Source organism: Saimiri boliviensis, chromosome 4 (assembly GCF_048565385.1).
Source record: "Saimiri boliviensis isolate mSaiBol1 chromosome 4, mSaiBol1.pri, whole genome shotgun sequence".
Classification (NCBI taxonomy): Eukaryota; Metazoa; Chordata; class Mammalia; order Primates; family Cebidae; genus Saimiri; species Saimiri boliviensis.
In genome coordinates, this window is record NC_133452.1 from 11,599,470 (window position 1) to 11,616,566 (window position 17,097).

The following is a 17,097-nucleotide window of genomic DNA, read 5'->3' on the forward strand; positions in this document are numbered from 1 at the left end:
ATCCTGCTAACGATGCCTTCCCTTCCACAGCTTTCTGCTCTGGACTTTCCATATGTAAGCTCTGAACCAGACCAGCATGGCTCATGCCTGTAGTTCCAGCAACCGTGGCGGCTGAGTGGGGAGAATCACTTGAGCTCATCACAAGTTGAAGCTATAGTGAGCTAAGACTGCACCACTGCACTCGACCTGGGCAACGGGGCAAGACCATCTCTAAAAACTTAAAAAAGCAGCTGGGCACAGTGACTCACACCTGTAATCCCAGCACTTTGGGAGGCCAAGGCAGGCAGATCACAAGGTCAGGAGTTCAAGACCAGTCTGGCCAACATGGTGAAACCCCGTCTCTACTAAAAAATACAAAAATTAGCTGGGCATGGTGGCTCGTGCCTGTAATGCCAGCTACTTGGGAGGCTGAGGTAGGAGAACTGCTTGAACTGGGACCCGGGAGGTGGAGGTCGGGCCACTGCACTCTAGATTGAGACTCCATCTCAAAAAAAAAAAAAAAAAAAAAAAGCTTTGAGCCAAAAAGCCAGAGACTTCAGAAACCTCAGAAACGAGACCGTGTTTCGGATGAATCACAGCTCAAAAACTGGTAAAACGACAAGTTCTTGAGAAGCCAAGGTAAAAACGGGGGGAGATGAGTTGTCTTTGTCAGAACTGACCCAGCCTCCTGCTGAGACCAGCTCGGTGACCCCAACGGCTGGAGTCCCTAGCCGCTTCAGAACATGGCTCCTGTCCTGTACCAAGTGCCTCCTGCTGAAACGCTCACAGTCTCTAACAGCCAGCCCACCTAGACCAGTGACCGAGTAAGACTCAGTGACCAAGACAGCCCACGGCCCTCTCTGATGCGTCCACCAAGGGAGGATATTTCTAAACACCTAGAGGCAAGGCTGCAATGCAGAAAAGATAACACAGCCTACCAACGGGAGCAGGGGTGTCCCTGACCCCAGGCCTTCCCCCTCATCTTGTTTCTGTTGTCCCCGTGTGCATCCTGAAACCTCCAGACCTAGACTCTGGTCACCCCTCATGTCAGTCCTCCAGCATCAGCTCATCTCCTGCTGCTTCTCTCTTCGTCCGTCCTTCCTTCGGGAGCCACCCTCCCTGCCCATGCCTACCCCACCTCAAACAGGGTCGCTCAAGACATTTTCACTTAGAAGCCCTGCGATACTTTAAGGTTGAAAGGTTTAAAACTGAGCTGAGGCCGGGCGCGGTGGCTCAAGCCTGTAATCCCAGCACTTTGGGAGGCCGAGGCGGATGGATCACGAGGTCAAGAGATCGAGACCATCCTGGTGAACATGGTGAAACCTCATCGCTACTAAAAATACAAAAAATCAGCTGGGCATGGTGGCGCGTGCCCGTAATCCCAGCTACTCAGGAGGCTGAGGCAGGAGAATTGCCTGAACCCGGGAGCCGGAGGTTGCGGTGAGCCGAGATGGCGCCACTGCACTCCAGCCTAGGTAACAAGAGCGAAACTCCGTCTCAAAAAAAAAAAAAAACAAAACAAAACACTGAGCTGAAACACAAAATAACATAACTGAAAAGCCCGCTTCCACTGCCCACTTCCTGCCTCCACCCTTTCTCCATTATCATACCCTGAAACCTGGCACCACCTCAGATGCCCCTCTCTCGCTCCCAGACAGCCAGGAAGAGCTGTGTCCTCACTGCCCAGCTCTCCTTCATCCCCAGCATGCCCGGCCCTCTGTCCAGGCCCCAAAAACTCCTGCCAGCTGCCACCGTCACCTCCAGACATGCCTTCCTTCATGCCATTCCAGCACTTTTAACAGCCTCAGCCTGCCCGGAAGCCTACGATGCCCCGCAGCCAACTCGATCAAGTTTAGACAGGCCTTTCAAAGTCCCAGAGATCCTTCCCCACAATCCCTCTCCCGCCTTCCTGCCACCATGCACATATCCTTTGTGAATTACAGGCCACCCAGGGCACCTGCCAGTCTCTCTCAGAAGGCAACCTGCGCTCCCTCTGTCATCACAGCTCTGAGGTAAGCACTACTACAACCCCTTTCACAGATGAGAAAGCTCGGACATAGGAAGGTTCCGTTACTTGCCCTAGATCACAAAGCTGGTAAGTGAGTGCAACGCTGAAACTGCCTCGTCAGACTCCAGAGCTTTCATTCTACAATGCTGCGCAACAGGGTCAAGCCAGGCTCCAGGCCGGCCCACTCATACAACGCTCTGATCTAAGATGCTCTCTATTCTCCCACCAAAGCTACCTAAATCCCACCCAGCATCCAGGGTTCAGTGGTGTCCCACCTTCTCCAGTGAGTCTTCCCTTGCACTCCCCATCTCTCACGGCTGGCCACAGTTCAAACCATCGCAATGGATGTGGTCTGCACTACATAGCAGAGTGCCTGGGACCACCAGCTTGGCACATGGGCGGCCTACAGAAACATCTCCTAAACTCAACTCCCATTCTTTATTCCAGAGTGTTTGTGTTATTTCCTTAAGTTGGTGGAGAGATGCTAGACCAGGGGCTCCATGCTTCCCCACGTGCCCAGGCCAGGTCAAGCACGACAGCTGAGGAAGTCCTCAGCCCAGCTATCCAGGCCAGGAAGACTTCCTAGAAAACCTGCCAGCTCTCCACACTGTCTCTCCTTGCTGGGCCCGGACACCAGGTTTCCCCTCCCAGCCATGCATCTTTTCACGAGGCATCTAACACATTCTCAAATGCTGGCATGCCTGGAGCCCCCAGCTCTTGGAAGATTTGTCACAGGCAAGGAAACAAACTGTGTCCCCCAAGGGTCCCCTTGACTCTTTGGGTCCTTTCCAAACAATCTCACTTTCACAGGTGCTTTAAAATATTACAGATATGTTTCCTAGAAAATCTGAACACACCTTTACTTGAACGCCTACCACTAAAATTGCATCCTTAATGCAAATCACTGCAAGCCAGGGCTCCCCTCCTGCACATTCTTTCCCAAAGGACGGCTTCCAAGCAAGGTGAGGTCTGTTGAGTGTCTAATCCACACAAGACAGGAGGTGGAAAACTTCCGTCCAGCTCTCCACAGCCTCACTATCACCTTCCCTCCCCATCACCTCCCTTGCCTCATCACCCCCCTTGCCCCACCACCCCCCTCGCGCCATTACCCCCTTCCCATCACCCCCCTCGCCCCATCACCCTCCCTCACCATCACCTCCCTCACCCCATCACCCCCTCGCACTATTACCCCCCTTCCCATCAGCTCCCTCGCCCCATCACCCCCCTCACCATCACCTCCCTCGCCCCATCACCTCCCTCGCCCCATCACCTCCCTCACCCCATCATCTCCCTCACCACCACCTCCTCACCATCACCGACCAGGGACACACTGCCTTCTGTCCCCTCCCCTTCTCTACTCTCACTCCCTTAGTGATCTCATCCTGTCTCAGGCTCGCCGTGGGCACGCTGCACAGAACCCCAGAAATAAACAGCAATTCTGTGAATTTCTTCATCCCAGAAATAAACAGAATCCGAGTGCTATTAATTTCTTCATCCAGCTTTATCAAGATAGACTTTTCTGATACATGAAGCTTATTCTCTAAACTGTCAGTACCACTTGTTTGAATTGTTTAATGAGGGCTAGGGAATAAACCAAAACATCTCCCTTCTGATTTAAGTGGCCGGGGCTGTGACCTGGTGGTCACAGGTGGGAAGAATGTTTTATTTACGCAGGTGAATCTAGTATGTAGCAGTTTGAGAACCATTCAACTAGTTTAATCTTTTGAATTTAAACATGAAGCATCTCAAGCCAGAAAAGGTTTTGATAACAGGACAATAGAAAAAGAAAAAGATGAGCACATGCCTGAAAACGTAGGTTTTCCTTCTTGTCTTTGTTACAAGAAGGCCAGGAAAGCTGAGGTTTCACCCGGGCGAGTTCGCCAGCTACTTATTCATCAGAAAGGTCCTGAGGGGCTTATGGGGTGTGCAGAGGAGGCAGGTGTGAACAACAGCCTGCTTTAAACCTCAGCTCAGCCCTCTCCCCTCAACGCCAGACCTCTATTCAACCACCTGGCATGTCCACTTGGCTATCAAGCGGGGACCTCACACATGATCTGTCTCACAGCAAACCCCGGATCCTGTGCCTGTGGTCTGGCCCATCTCAGGACACACCAACTCCAACCCTCCAGGTACACAAGCCAGCAGACTGGGAAGAAATCTATTTGGATTCATCTCACATATTCTACTAAATCCAAAGCTTTCCACCAATACACACACCCAGAAATAAAGCAAACTTAAAAAGGAAACTCAACATACAAAGTCACACAGGCAGAGAAAACCTCCTGTCTCCAGGTACCGGGAACTGTCCTTTCAGAACACAAGACAGCCAGCCACCCTCCTGCCACAGAGCACTGCTTGCCCCGCTGCCGCTGACAGTCACTGCACCACTGCCCACGCCGTGAGGCTCTCACAGAGAAAGCAACTGTCCACTTGCCCGCAGGATGCTGTGCACCAGTTCTCAGGATCTCATGGCGGGGGCTCCACTGGGCATCCACCCCCATGCCCAGCCTGCAGCTCCCCTCGCACCTCCCGGGGGCCAGCACTGAGCTTTGGGAACGACGCTGGTCCAGCAACTTTTGATGCCTTTCATTTTTACTGACTCACTCTTCCCTGTTTCGTTTTGTTTTTTTTCTATTTTCCTCCATGTTCTCCTGTTTTCTCTGCAATAGCCAATGGTAAATGATCCACTGAATTGCAACACTGAACTTCCTCCCCTCAAGCGTTGTCTCTTCCTACTGTCTGTGGTTCTGGCTTTGGCCCTCTGCTTCTGTAGTTAGGGCACACTGGCTCCCCGAAGCCCCACCTGGAAAACCTTCTCCCTGGGACCTGGTCCTCGAGGCCACAATGCTTGCTCAGGCCCGGCCGGCCGTAAAGCCGTGTCCCCATTAGACACGCTGAGCTCCTCAAAACCAAGGCACCAACACGACTTCGCCCACTAAGTGCCTACCCCTCCCAGAGGACTCAGGAGGGGTCAGAAAGCAGTCAGGAAGGCACCGCAGGGAAGGCGGGCACTCTGCCAGCCGAGCTGCACAGAACCACGCCCCAGGCCTGCTGCACAGAGCCACAGAACAGAATCTGGGTGAGCAGAGGACTGAGAGCACCTCCAGGTGCTGTCCTGCAGCGACAGGGACAAAGATGGGAGGGCAGCCGGCACCAGCAATCCCGCCTCCACAGACCCAGCAACACCAGCACCCGCAGCAGAGGCCAAGGCGTGTGAGAGACGTCTTCCACTCGGTCTCCACAAGCCACCACGATGACAGGCAGGCAAGACTGAGAACTTTTGGTACTACACGTCTTGCTGCTTGTTCAACTGATGCCGGGACCTCCCACTAGAGAAATGACAAGTTAGGATCTGAACAGCAGTCAGGGACTTTAAATCTCCCAGCCCATTCTCACTGTCGTTTTTAGTTTTCCAATCCGTATAAATATCATCTCTTCCCCTTTGGCCCAAAGCGCCAGCCTGTTGCCTGACAGCCTAGCTCCCCACTTCCTGACCACGTGACAGTGGGCAAGCTGAACAGCTCCCCAGAGCCTCAGTTTCCTCATCTGCAAAACGGAAAAACGCAGAAGATTCACCTCACAGGGTGGCTGGCAGGTGCAAGCAGAATCATAAACACAGCGCTCAGAACAGCGTGGCAAGAACTCAGCCAGGCTACTTAATAGAAATGACGGCTGGGCTTTTTTTCTCCTCCCTCAGCTTTTTGTTTGAAAGCATTTGGGATTTTGTTCTAACCACATGTGCAAAGACCTATTGTGTGAAGTCTCCCCTCCAGCCAGCTGCAGCAAAGGTGGGAGTTGGCATCTCCTGAGCACCTATTTGGTACTAAGCTGGAAGCTTCCCTGTGGGACAGGCACATCAGCCCATTTCACGAGGAGGAAAACACAGGCTGGCGGGGAATGCATGCCCACTTTGGCCTCAGGCCTCAGGATGTGGAAGAGGGAATGGAACTCATGAAGGCACACCCAGTAGGTGGAGGTTCAGGCAGAAAGGAGGCCCACCACTCCCTCACATTCACTCTTAGGCCCCTCACTAAAATCTTTACTCTTTTTTTTTTTTTTTTTTTTTTTTTTTTTTGAGGCAGAGTCTGCTCTTTTGCCAGGCACCAGGCTGGAGTACAGTGGCATGATCTCGGCTCACTGCAACCTCCGCCTCCTGGCTTCAAGCAATTCTCCTGCCTCAGCCTCCCGAGTAGCTGGGACTACAGGCGCATGCCACCACTCCCAGCCAATTTTTGCATTTTTAGTAGAGATGGGGTTTCACTATGTTGGCCAGACTGGTCTCGAACTCCTGGACTCAAGTGATCTACCCACCTCGGCCTCCCAAGGTGCTGGGATTACAGACGTGAGCCACCAAATCTCTTTCCTTTTCAAGTAACCTACCAAACTCATGGGTTTTAAAAAGAAACTTCTCAAAGAAATGAACTCGAAATAATAATAACAACAACTCTAAAATTTCAATCAGCCAAGTCAGATATAAGTCATTTCTCTAGCTACACAAGAGTTAAGTACAAGCCAGACATGATGGCTCAAGCCTGTGATCTCAGCACTTTGGGAAGCCAAAGCGGGTAGATCGCCTGAGGTCAAGAGTTCAAGATCAGCCTGGCAAACATGGCGAAACCATGTCCCTACTAAAATTAGCCAGGTGTGGTGGCTCGCATCTGTAGTTCCAGCTTCTTGGGAAGCTGAGGCAGGAGAATTGCTTGAACCGGGGAGGCAAAGGTTGCAGTGAGCCTCAACAACAGAGCAAGACCCTATCTTCCCTCCTTCCCCCACCAAAAAAAAAAAAAAAGTAGGCTTCTAAAAAGGCTATTACGCAAACATTCAAGGCCTAACCACCTCAAAATACCATAAACAATGTTCTAAGCTACACAAGAACGGTGAGTTCACGTGTATCCTTTCCAGACTACAAGCCCAGTGACTCGCATGCAGGGTATGTTGTTCAGGTCAGCAAATACCCTGCCCAGGCCACAGAGAACCAGAAAGTAGATCAAACACTGGCCAGCAAGCCCCATCTCAACTCAAGCAGCACTGGCCCTAGCAGGAGGCTCCAGCCCAGCTCCAGGGAGTACAGCCTAGTAGTTAGAAACCTGGGCTGGAGGGCCACCTGCCTGGACCTCTCCACTGCTGACCAGCAGGGTAACCTGGGGCAGTTACTGTACCTCTCAAGAACCCCCGTTCCTGGCTGGGTGGGGTGGCTCATGCTTGTAATCCCAGCACTTTAGGAGGCTGAGGCGGGTGGATCACCTGAGGTCAGGAGTTTGAGACCAGCCTGGCCAACACAGCCCATCTCTACTAAAAATACAAACATTAGCCGGGTGTGGTGGCACAAGCCTGTAGTCCCAGCTACTCAGGAGGCTGAGGCAGAAGAATTGCTTGAACCCAAGAGACAGAGGTTGCAGTGAATTGAGATTGTGAGATTACACCACTGTCAACCTGGGTGACAGAGTGAGAATGTGTCTCAAAAAAAAAAAAAAAAAAAAAAAAAAACCTAAGGGACCCACCGCCTGGCATTGCTGGGGCAATTAAATCCATTATGACATGAAAACCCTTGCCAAGGAACCATTAACTGCTAGCTGTTATTGAGAGGGGCAAGAATACAGTGTGGGCTGTAGAGCCAGATGGCCCAGGGTTTGGGCTCAGCTCCAAGGCCTTGAGAAACTCATTTGTCTTCTCCATACCTCAGTTTCCTCATCTGCAAAACGGGGAAAAAAACTTCCTCACAGAAAGTGCTTGAAAACATTCCATGAAACAATGGACGTCAAGTACTTACAACAGCACCTGCTCCACAGTGAGCACTCACACACACACTTATCTTTTACTATTTTTAGAAATCATTTGTCAGAATAAAGAAACCATTCTACCAGACAAAATCCTGAATAATTGAATAATGACAGGAACAGGATACTGACCCAAGCCTGGTGTGCCCTCAAAGGTGCTGGGAAACTCAGCAGGCCCAGGACCCTGAAACCACAGCAGGGCTCCATGGTACTTAATTTGTCTATGCCACGCTTTGCTGCTGGCAGAAGGTGGCTCTAATTAATACACGTCTACGCTGAAATGCCCCCAGGATGGAAGAGACACATAAAATACACTCTAAAAAATGGCTTAATGTGCCAAGCAAGACACACACACACAAAAACCAACCTTGTTTAAATTTGTAGAGAAATGCTAAAGTAAGAGCAAAGCCACATGTGAACAAGAGAAAGTCTCAACTCCCCGCCCAGGCCCGCAGGTGAAACAAGAAGTCAGGTTAGAAACTGAGCTACGCCCCACCCGTCCTCCGACTCCCGGCATCTCTCCTGTCTCTAACACCATCAGAGAAGGAATGGAGTTTGCAGCAAAGTTCAATCAAGGTAAAGCTGAAAGAACTGCTAACTCTTCCTGCTGATGGGTTTTGATGGCAATCTCTCCCACCTTTTTTTTTTTTTTTTTTTTTTTTTTTTTTGAGACAGAGTTTCACTCTTATTACCCAGGCTGGAGTGCAATGGCGCGATCTCGGCTCACCGCAACCTCCGCCTTCTGGGTTCAGGCAATTCTCCTGCCTCGGCTGCCTGAGTAGCTGGGATTACAGGCACGCGCCACCATGCCCAGCTAATTTTTTGTATTTTTAGTAGAGACAGGGTTTCACCATGTTGACCAGGATGGTCTCGATCTCTTGACCTCGTGATCCACCCGCCTCGGCCTCCCAAAGTGCTGGGATTACAGGCTTGAGCCACCGCGCCCAGCCTCCCACCTTTTTAAAGAGCAGTCTGGGTGGAATGTGAGTGAAAAGTCAGAGTCTGCGGGGGCGGGGGTCTGTCCCTTACACACTGTAAACAGAGTGCTGAGGGTGCCCCTGCTCCTCCAAGCAGCTCTATTCTCTCCCACTCTCTCCACGCGCTTCTTTCCCTGGGCTTCTCTCCTTCTCACCTTTCTTACCTCTGGGCTCTCAGACACACCAGCCAGGGACAGGACACAGCACTCGGTCACCTAAGTCCAGGACGCACTCCGGATTTTCAGGCTTGCTTTTTTTTTTTTTTTTTTGGAGACGGAGTTTTGCTCTTGTTGCCCAGCTGGAGTGCCGTGGCGGACCTCGGCTCACTGCAACTTCCACCTCCCGGGTTCAAGCGACTCTTATGCCTCAGCCTCCAGAGTAGCTGGGATTACAGGCGCCCGCCACCAAGCCCAGCTAATTTTTGTATTTTTGATAGAGACGGGGTTTCACCATGTGGGCTAGGCTGCTCTCAAACTCCTGACCTCAAGATCCGCCCACCTCGGCCTCCCAAAGTGCTGGGATTACAGGCATGAGCCACCGCGCCCGGCCTTCAGGCTTTTCAGTAGGACTTTACTACCAAACTTTTCTCAGTTTCCAGGTAGGTGACTGGAACGCTGGGCGACAGTGGTGGTCTCATCTCCAGATAGCCACATCCCCCTCTTCCCCGACCTTGTTAGAGCTCCACGGAGCTTGGGGCACTAAGCGCTTACAGCTGCACAGCAAGAGGCGTCGACTTTGCACAAAATTCAAGCTGCGCTTTGCTTGTCCTCCTGGGGACTTTTCCTTAGTCAACAGCTTTCTTTGGTCTAGTTCTCTGTCCCGTAACAGCACAGGACCCTGGCATTAAACCCAGATCCCTGTGCTGGCCAAGGCCCTCACCAGCTCCCTGCCTCTCCTACGGAAAAAGCACCAACTCCAAGTGCGACGCGAGAAGACCACCTATAACACGCAATTGTCACTCTGCTACAAGGCCACAGCTCCAGAAGACACTGCTCCCTTGGTATTCCAAGCAGTGTTATTCACATAGGCCACACGTGAATACTGTCTGTCCCCCGGAGTTGTGCTGCGGCAGTACTGCTAACCTACCTCCACTTGGCTTTTAACATCTCTACAAACCCACACAGGTCTCATATTTGACACCACTGCAGTTTCCCAAGAGATGCTAAAGCAACATACCAAAGTCAGAAACTTAAAAGAAAGCAGAAGGAAAACATGTCTCTGTCACAGGCACTTACACTGATGCAACAGGCCTAGGCGTTACTTCTCTGACCATGTCCACGCCAAAGAAATCAGCAGAGGTCCAACGCAAAACTCTTCTGCCTCAAAAACCGCATATAAGCCAAGAAGCGTGCCCGCGCCCCTCCGAGACTGCCTTCAGAGCTGGCCCTGGAAGACTCCCGCGCTAGGCGCGGCTGCACAGCTGGGCCACTCCTTCTCCCGGACTTTCTGCAACTCCACGCGGCGCTAACCCTCTGGTTAACTCCGTCTCCTTCTTTTCCGGATGTGCCCAGCAGGACACCCAAGCGACTGTTGCGTCAAAAGCAAGCTTTAGGGATGGCGTCCATGGGGCCCCTAAACAAGTTTTTCCTCATTAAAAACTCTGGACTTCACAAAGGTAAAAAAAAAAAAAAAAGCCCAAAGTCAGCAGACCATAAAACGCATTAAAACTCATAAAACTCATCACCCCGGATCCAAAGGGGCTCCTGCGGCAGGCTCCCCGCTGCCCACGTCACCAATCGCTTCGGAGGGCCTCGCACCTGGCGCCGAGAGAGACCGCAGGGCAGCGCGGGGCGCTCTCGACACCGAGGGGACGATGGGGCCCGGGGCTTTCCGGCAAGAGAGGCTGCCCGGAAGGCGGCGGGGCTCTGGGCGGGCGACCACCACCCGCCGGGGAAGGGCCGCAGCGTCCCCGGGTTCTCCCCGCCCCTTGGTGCGCGCTTTGGCTCGCAGCCCCATCCCGGAACCCCGACCGCATCCCGGTCTCTAACCGCCGCCGGGCGGGCAGGCCCGGAGGGGGCCCCGGGACAGGTCTCCTCTCATCCCACGCAGGCGCCTCCGCCCAACCCACTCGTGAAACCCTCATAGCGCTCCTTTCCCTGCCCCCCAACTCCACGTGGGCGCCGCGGACCCCGCGGCTCGGCGCTGGGAGCCCGACAGCCCCAACTTCCGGCCGGGGTGCCCGGAGACCCCGCCAGCCCGCTCGCCCAGCCCGACACTCACGGCTCCATCTCCGCGCCCCGAGCTCTCGGCCCCGGCCCGCGCGCCCCGAGCCAGCCTGGCGCCGCGCAGCAGCCTCGACAGCCGGAGCCGGAGCCGGAGCGCCAGCGGCCCCCGAGCGGCCGGCCGCGGAAAACTCATCAGAGCGCGACGCCGGGGTCACGTGCGCGGAAACGACTCTCACGGCGGAAGGGGGCGCAGAGGGCTGGACGCCGGGCGAGGCGGGGCCGGGGGCGCAGGCTTGGTGGGCGCGCGGCGAGGGGGCTGGCCGGGCCCGCCTCACGGCCGGGAGCGCGCAGGCTAGACCTGAGCTGGGGCTGAAGACAGGAGTGAGTGAATATGACTTAATTTACTTCTTGTCCCTAGGGCAGGGAAAAAGCGCATTCATTCACTCCTGCTTCCAGGGCGTCTTAATCAGGGCGCAAGGATGGGCCTCGGGAGTCCAGGAATGTCCTGCAGTTGTCTGGAAAATGCTATGGGCGCCTGCGTTTTCCTGGGGAAAGGAGCTATAGCTGTATATTCCCAAAGGGGTTTGTGATTCCAAGAAGGTGGAAAGCCAAGGCAAACCTCTGCCATCCCAAGTGATGACAGGAGACGTCCCGGGCTCTTTCCCGTTGCTTCTCCCGCGAGCCGCTTCTAGACTGCAGCTACGCCTAGTGTGAGAGCGTTCATCCCAGACTCTGGCCCTCCGCAAGGATGCCGTGTGGATCCTGCATCCCACAGAGCTGGAAATGGACCTGAAGGCGCAAGCCCCGCTGCCGCGCGCTGCAACAGGAATGGGGATCCCGGGCTTCGACACAGTGTTTAGAGAACAGTAGACCAAAAGCACTTTCGTGATTTACCATACTGGTTTCACAGTTCTCCATTTCTGTAATCAAACATGGGTGAGAACCAAGGTTTGGATATTTCTGAGATTCTCTTTGGAGCATTACTCAAAATGTCCCGGGTTTCCATGTGCTGTGGGCTTAAAGTCAGTCTGCATGAGATAAATAAAGGACTCCCAAGCTTCCTTTACAATGCATCCTCATTCACTAAACCGTTAACATGCTTACTATTGGCAGAAAGGTGCGGATAACAGTTCCTACCTTCGGTGAAATTACAGGCAAAGAAAATTACCAACAGTAAGCTAGGTACCCTTAGCTCAGGGTGCTACAGTGAGGAAGGGTGCCTAACTCGCCTGGGGGTAGGGGAGGAGGTAGGGGAGAGAATGTGCAGTTTGGGCTGGATCTGGAGGGTGAGGTGGGTATTAGGAAGCCGGGGGAAGGGAAGACAACAAGCAAAGCACGGCCTGAGCCAGGACACCAAGAAATAGTAACACAAAATTTCGTTAGTGCTCTGAATCCTAAAACGCAAGAGATTATTTCTCAAGTTCTTTTCATACACACGCAGAAGCAAAGATCTTCATAGCAACAAGACCAGAGAACCCAAACTCGGTACCTTCAGGGACAGACAGCCAACAGGGATGTGGGGTGCAGGGAGGAGTGGGTCGGAGGGAGTTCTGTGAACTGGAACAGGGGTCCAGCCCCGGGGCCTGTTAGATTACAGACATAAGCCACTGCACCTATCCCAAACATTTATTTTTTTTATTTCCTTGAGACAGAATCTCGCTCTGTCGCCAGGCTGGAGTGCAAAGGCACCATCTCGGCTCACTGAAACCTCCACCTCCTAGGTTCAAACTATTCTCCTGCCTCAGCCTCCCAAATAGCTGGGACCCACAGGCGCACCACCAAGCCCAGCTAATTTTTGTATTTTTAGTAGAGACGTGGTTTCACCGTGTCTGCCAGGATGGTCTCGATCTCCTGACCTCGTGATCCACCCACCTTGGCCTCCCAAAGTGCTGGGATTACAGGCATGAACCACCTTGCCTAGCCCACACACACATTTTCACATGACACCTTCTGTTAAATGTTTAGGCCTGAGGATGCCTCTCTACTTGAGTTCTTACATGAGGAACGGCAGCCTGGCATAGTACATCACAGAACCGACAGCCTCACTGAGGAGGATGCTTTTGCAACAAACAGCTGAGTCTCAGCCAATCACAGCCACTGAGCTTCTGACACTGGCAGGTGGTCAGCTGATTCCAATCAGCCAGAACACAAAGCTGTAACCAATTAAACCCTCTCAGACCCTCAGTTCCACTTTCTGTTCATAAATGTCCTACCACATTGCAGGCCCGGAGTCCTTTGAACCTATTGGTTCTGTGGGCTGCCCAATTATAGAATCATGAAAAGCCACTTGGGATCTTTAAATTTGCTGTCATTTTGTCAAAATTACACTCTGATTCTAAACTGTTGGAAATGAATTCGAAAAAATATCTTAAACCCTGGGAGAGACTAACCAAAGCACGTTTGCTGGTCACATTTGCCTAGAGGCAGCCAGTGTCTACCTCCAGCCCAGAGCAGCATGAGGCGATGTGGACACTCCTGCTCTGTGCCAGCTCCCCGGTCTCTCCTCAGGCATCTCCATCACCACCCCAGGAGCCCCTAGCCCTCACTGTGTGCATCTGGCTCCAAACTACCTCCTGGCAACTCCTTCCTGTCAGTTCCCCCTGAATTTGCTGTCCAGCGTCACCTAGGTCAGCGTGAGCCCTGTCCTGACGCTCCTTCAAGGATGTCAACAACCACGTGGCCCTTGGCGCCTCTTCTCCAGCCCTACCCGTTTTCTCATTTATTTGTTCTTCATAATGGAGCATTCTGCGTGTGCTAGGAACAACTCTCAGCTCTGGAAACACAACAGGAATAGACAGATGAGGTCCCTGTCCTCTTCTAGTCAAGAACAAACAATAAGCTAAATAATTACTTAATTGTCCTGGCGTGGTGGCTCACGCCTGTAATCCCAGCACTTTAGGAGGCTGAGGCGGGTAGATCACCTGAGCTCAGGAATTCGAGACTACCCTGGCCAACATGGCGAAACCCCTTCTCTATCAAAAATACAAAAATTAGCCAGGCGTGGTGGCGGGCACCTGTAATCCCAGGTACTCAGAGGAGGCTGAGGCAGGAGAATCGCTTGAACCCACGAGGTGGAGGTTGCAGTGAGCTGAGATCGCACCACTGTACTCCAGCCTGGGCGACAGAGCAAGACTCTCAAATAAATAAATAAATACTTAATTACAGCTGTGATAGAAAAGGAATTGAAAGGTACTGTGACCATGTTATGAAAAAGGGAAAGGGACCCAAAATATTCTGGGCTTGGCTGGGCTCAGTAGCTCATGCCTGTAATGCCAGCACTTTGAAAGGCCAAGGCGAATGGATCACCTGAGGTAACGGGAGTTCAAGACCAGCCTGACCAACATGGAGAAACCTCATCTCTACTGAAAATACAAAATTAGCCAGCCAGCCAGCCATGGTGGTGCATGCCTGTAATCCCAGCTACTCAGGAGGCTGAGGTAGGAGAACTGCTTGAACCCGGGAGGCAGAGGTTGCAGTCAGCTGAGAGCACGCCATTGCACTCCAGCCTGGGCAACAAGAGCAAAACTCTGTTTAAAAAAAAAAAGAAGAAACAGGGAAAGGGACCCAAAATATTCTAAGCTCTAAGAAGCCTGGTCTGATCTGTCAACCACTTCTCACATGACTTGTTTGTTTTTCAGAGTCTCCCTCTGTCACCCAGGCTGGAATGCAATGCCACAATCTCAGCTCACTGCAGCCTCTGTCCCTACTCAAAAGATCCTCCCACCTCAGTCTCCCATGTAGCTGGGATTACACGTGTGTGCCACTACACCCAGGTAATTTTGTACTTTTTGTAGAGACAAGGTTTCACTATGTCGTCCAGGCTGGTCTCGAACTCCTGGGCTTAAGCAATCCGCTCACCTCAGCCTCCCGAAGTGCCAGAATTACAGGCACCAGCCACTGCACCCGGCCCATGACCTGTTTTTTGCTGTTGTTTTTTAGAGACAGGGTCTCACGCTGTCATTCAAGCTGGAGGGCAGTGGCACAATCATATCCCACTGTAACCTCAAATTCCTGAGCTCAAGTGGTCCTTCCGCTTCAGCATCCCAAGTAGCTAGGACTAAAAGCACATGCCACCATGCCCAGATAATTTTGTTATATACAAATTATATATATATATATATATATATATATATATATATATACACATATATTTTTTTTTTTGTAGAGCTAGACTCTATGTTGCCCAGGCCAGCCTCAAACTCAATCCTCCTGCCTCAGCCTCTTCTGTTGTTGGAATTACAGGCATGAGCCACGGAGCCCAGCTTACATGATGCATTTTGCGATCCCTCCACATTCACTTCCGGGCCCACTGCTCTGAGAATTCTGCTGCTGCACAAGTTTCCTCCTTAAGCTCAGAACGAGCTTCATTTCAGGTGAGGTCCACAGAAGCCCGAGAATGAATTCATGTCTCAGCAGTTTCAGCCCGTTCTCATGATGTGTCCTCAGCTCTCCATCTGGGATCACACCGTCTTAAGAGAGTAACCAGCATTTGCTGAGCACCTGCAAAGCTTAAGACCCTGGCCAATGAATTCTCTTAACGCCCTGATGAGCTGTGAATGGTCATTATCCTTATTTTACAGCTAGGAAACTGAGGCCTGAAGGAGTGATTCTAATCAGGGACTGCTGGTAAGAACCCAGGATGACCTGACCCCATGCCCATGCCCTTCCAGGGCCAGTGCCCCATGCAATGGTGAATGCAATAGGGACACGGTGACCAGCAGAGGCTGGGCACAAATGGGCCACTGGGTATAGTCTCTCCAACCACCATTATTCAGCCCAAATTGATAAACTTTCTTTTTATTAAAAAGCCTTCTAAAGTCCAGATATACCATGTCCACAGCATTCCCGCAGTAATCTCACCTGAGGAATCTGAGCCGTGCGTTTGTGTGTATATATATTTGAAACCCCATCTTAATTCTAAAATGAATCTAAGACATTAGAAATTAGATTGGTCTGACATCACTTACATTTAGAAAAATCCCTCCTCACACCTAATATTCATTTCGTTTTCTAAAGGCCAAAAAACCATCCTTTTAAATAATGCCTTCTAGAATAGGACCAAAGTCAAGGCCACCAGTCCATAATGGGCTGACTCCTACTCCCTGCTATTTTTCAAAGTTGATCACAACTCAAGAGTCTCATTTATAAATACTCTTCATACTCTAGGAAATCAATTGTTTGTTCTGACAAACTCAGACTCACTTCCTAATTTAACAGCTAACATCTGTGTAGCATTTTGTAGATACGCTCATAGGATCTTCTCCCCGATCATATTGATGATACTCATCAATAGTGGCTGACTTTGAGTTCTCACACTCTAGGTGGGTGCCAAGTTAAACAGGAATGAAACAGAAGCAGCGTATTCCAGTTCTCCCTAACCCATTGTTAGTCGGCTTGGACTGCAGTAACAAAATGCCACAGGCTGAGTGGCTTAAACAATAGAAACGCATTTCTCAAAGTTCTAGAAGCTGGAAGTCCAAGATCAAGGTTCTGGCTAATTAGGTTTCTCGTGAAGCCTTTCTCCTGGCATGCGATGACTTCTGTCTGTTCGGTTCACATGGCCTTTCCTCAGTTTGCATATGCAGAGAAAGGGAGAGGGAGAGGGTGACAGTGTATCTTGTCATAAGGACACTAGTCCTATCAGATGAGGGCCCTACCTATAACCTCATTTAGCCTTATTTCCTTACTCCACATACAGTCTTCCTGGGAGCAAGGGCTTCAACATATGAATTTCAGTCTGTAACACCCATAGATGGAAGATTTCATAAAAAGGAAACTCAACTGCATGTTCAGTGCAGAGAGTACAGAAGAATTCAGTACCAACAATTCTAATTCTCTAGTCGTCATTCCAAGGCAGGAAAATCTCACAATCCAGACTTCCCCTTAAGCACAGCTGTAGTTGGTGACAGCTGATGGCAGAGACATCTCTTAGCCTGTGGCTTTGGCAGCTCCCAGATACCCATCTTCAGTTGACTCATCTTCTCTCCAAAAAGCACAGCATGAACCAAGGTGGTTCCTGTGGTGCTTAGTTCCCTCATCGCGCTACCTTCCCCAGAGCCCCTCCCTCCCATAATTTGAAGGAGGGCTTGTGCCTTGCTGGCCCACTTTTTGCAGCAGACAAGGGGGCTTGCTTTCCAGTGGCTCCTTTAACTCCTAACCACCGATCCTCAGGAGCAAGATCATTCTTAGTG

At 51.5% G+C, this 17,097-nt stretch overlaps 1 protein-coding gene across 4 annotated transcripts in view; it reads right to left on the reverse strand.

The window, feature by feature from the left end:
• The window catches only part of TMEM181 (transmembrane protein 181), a 105,163-nt gene that overhangs the window by 60,285 nt on the left and 27,781 nt on the right, over positions 1–17,097 (reverse strand). The window contains exon 1 of one of the 4 annotated variants that reach the window (XM_039467639.2): positions 10,962–11,091. The exons of 2 other annotated variants lie outside the window; for them this stretch is intronic. In XM_039467639.2, the coding sequence (XP_039323573.1) occupies positions 10,962–10,969 (8 nt within the window). In that variant the 5' untranslated portion in view covers positions 10,970–11,091. Of the gene's footprint in view, positions 1–9,976; positions 10,452–10,961; positions 11,092–17,097 lie in introns of those variants that run through there. One more of the 4 variants, XM_010344310.3, reaches the window with a different exon arrangement.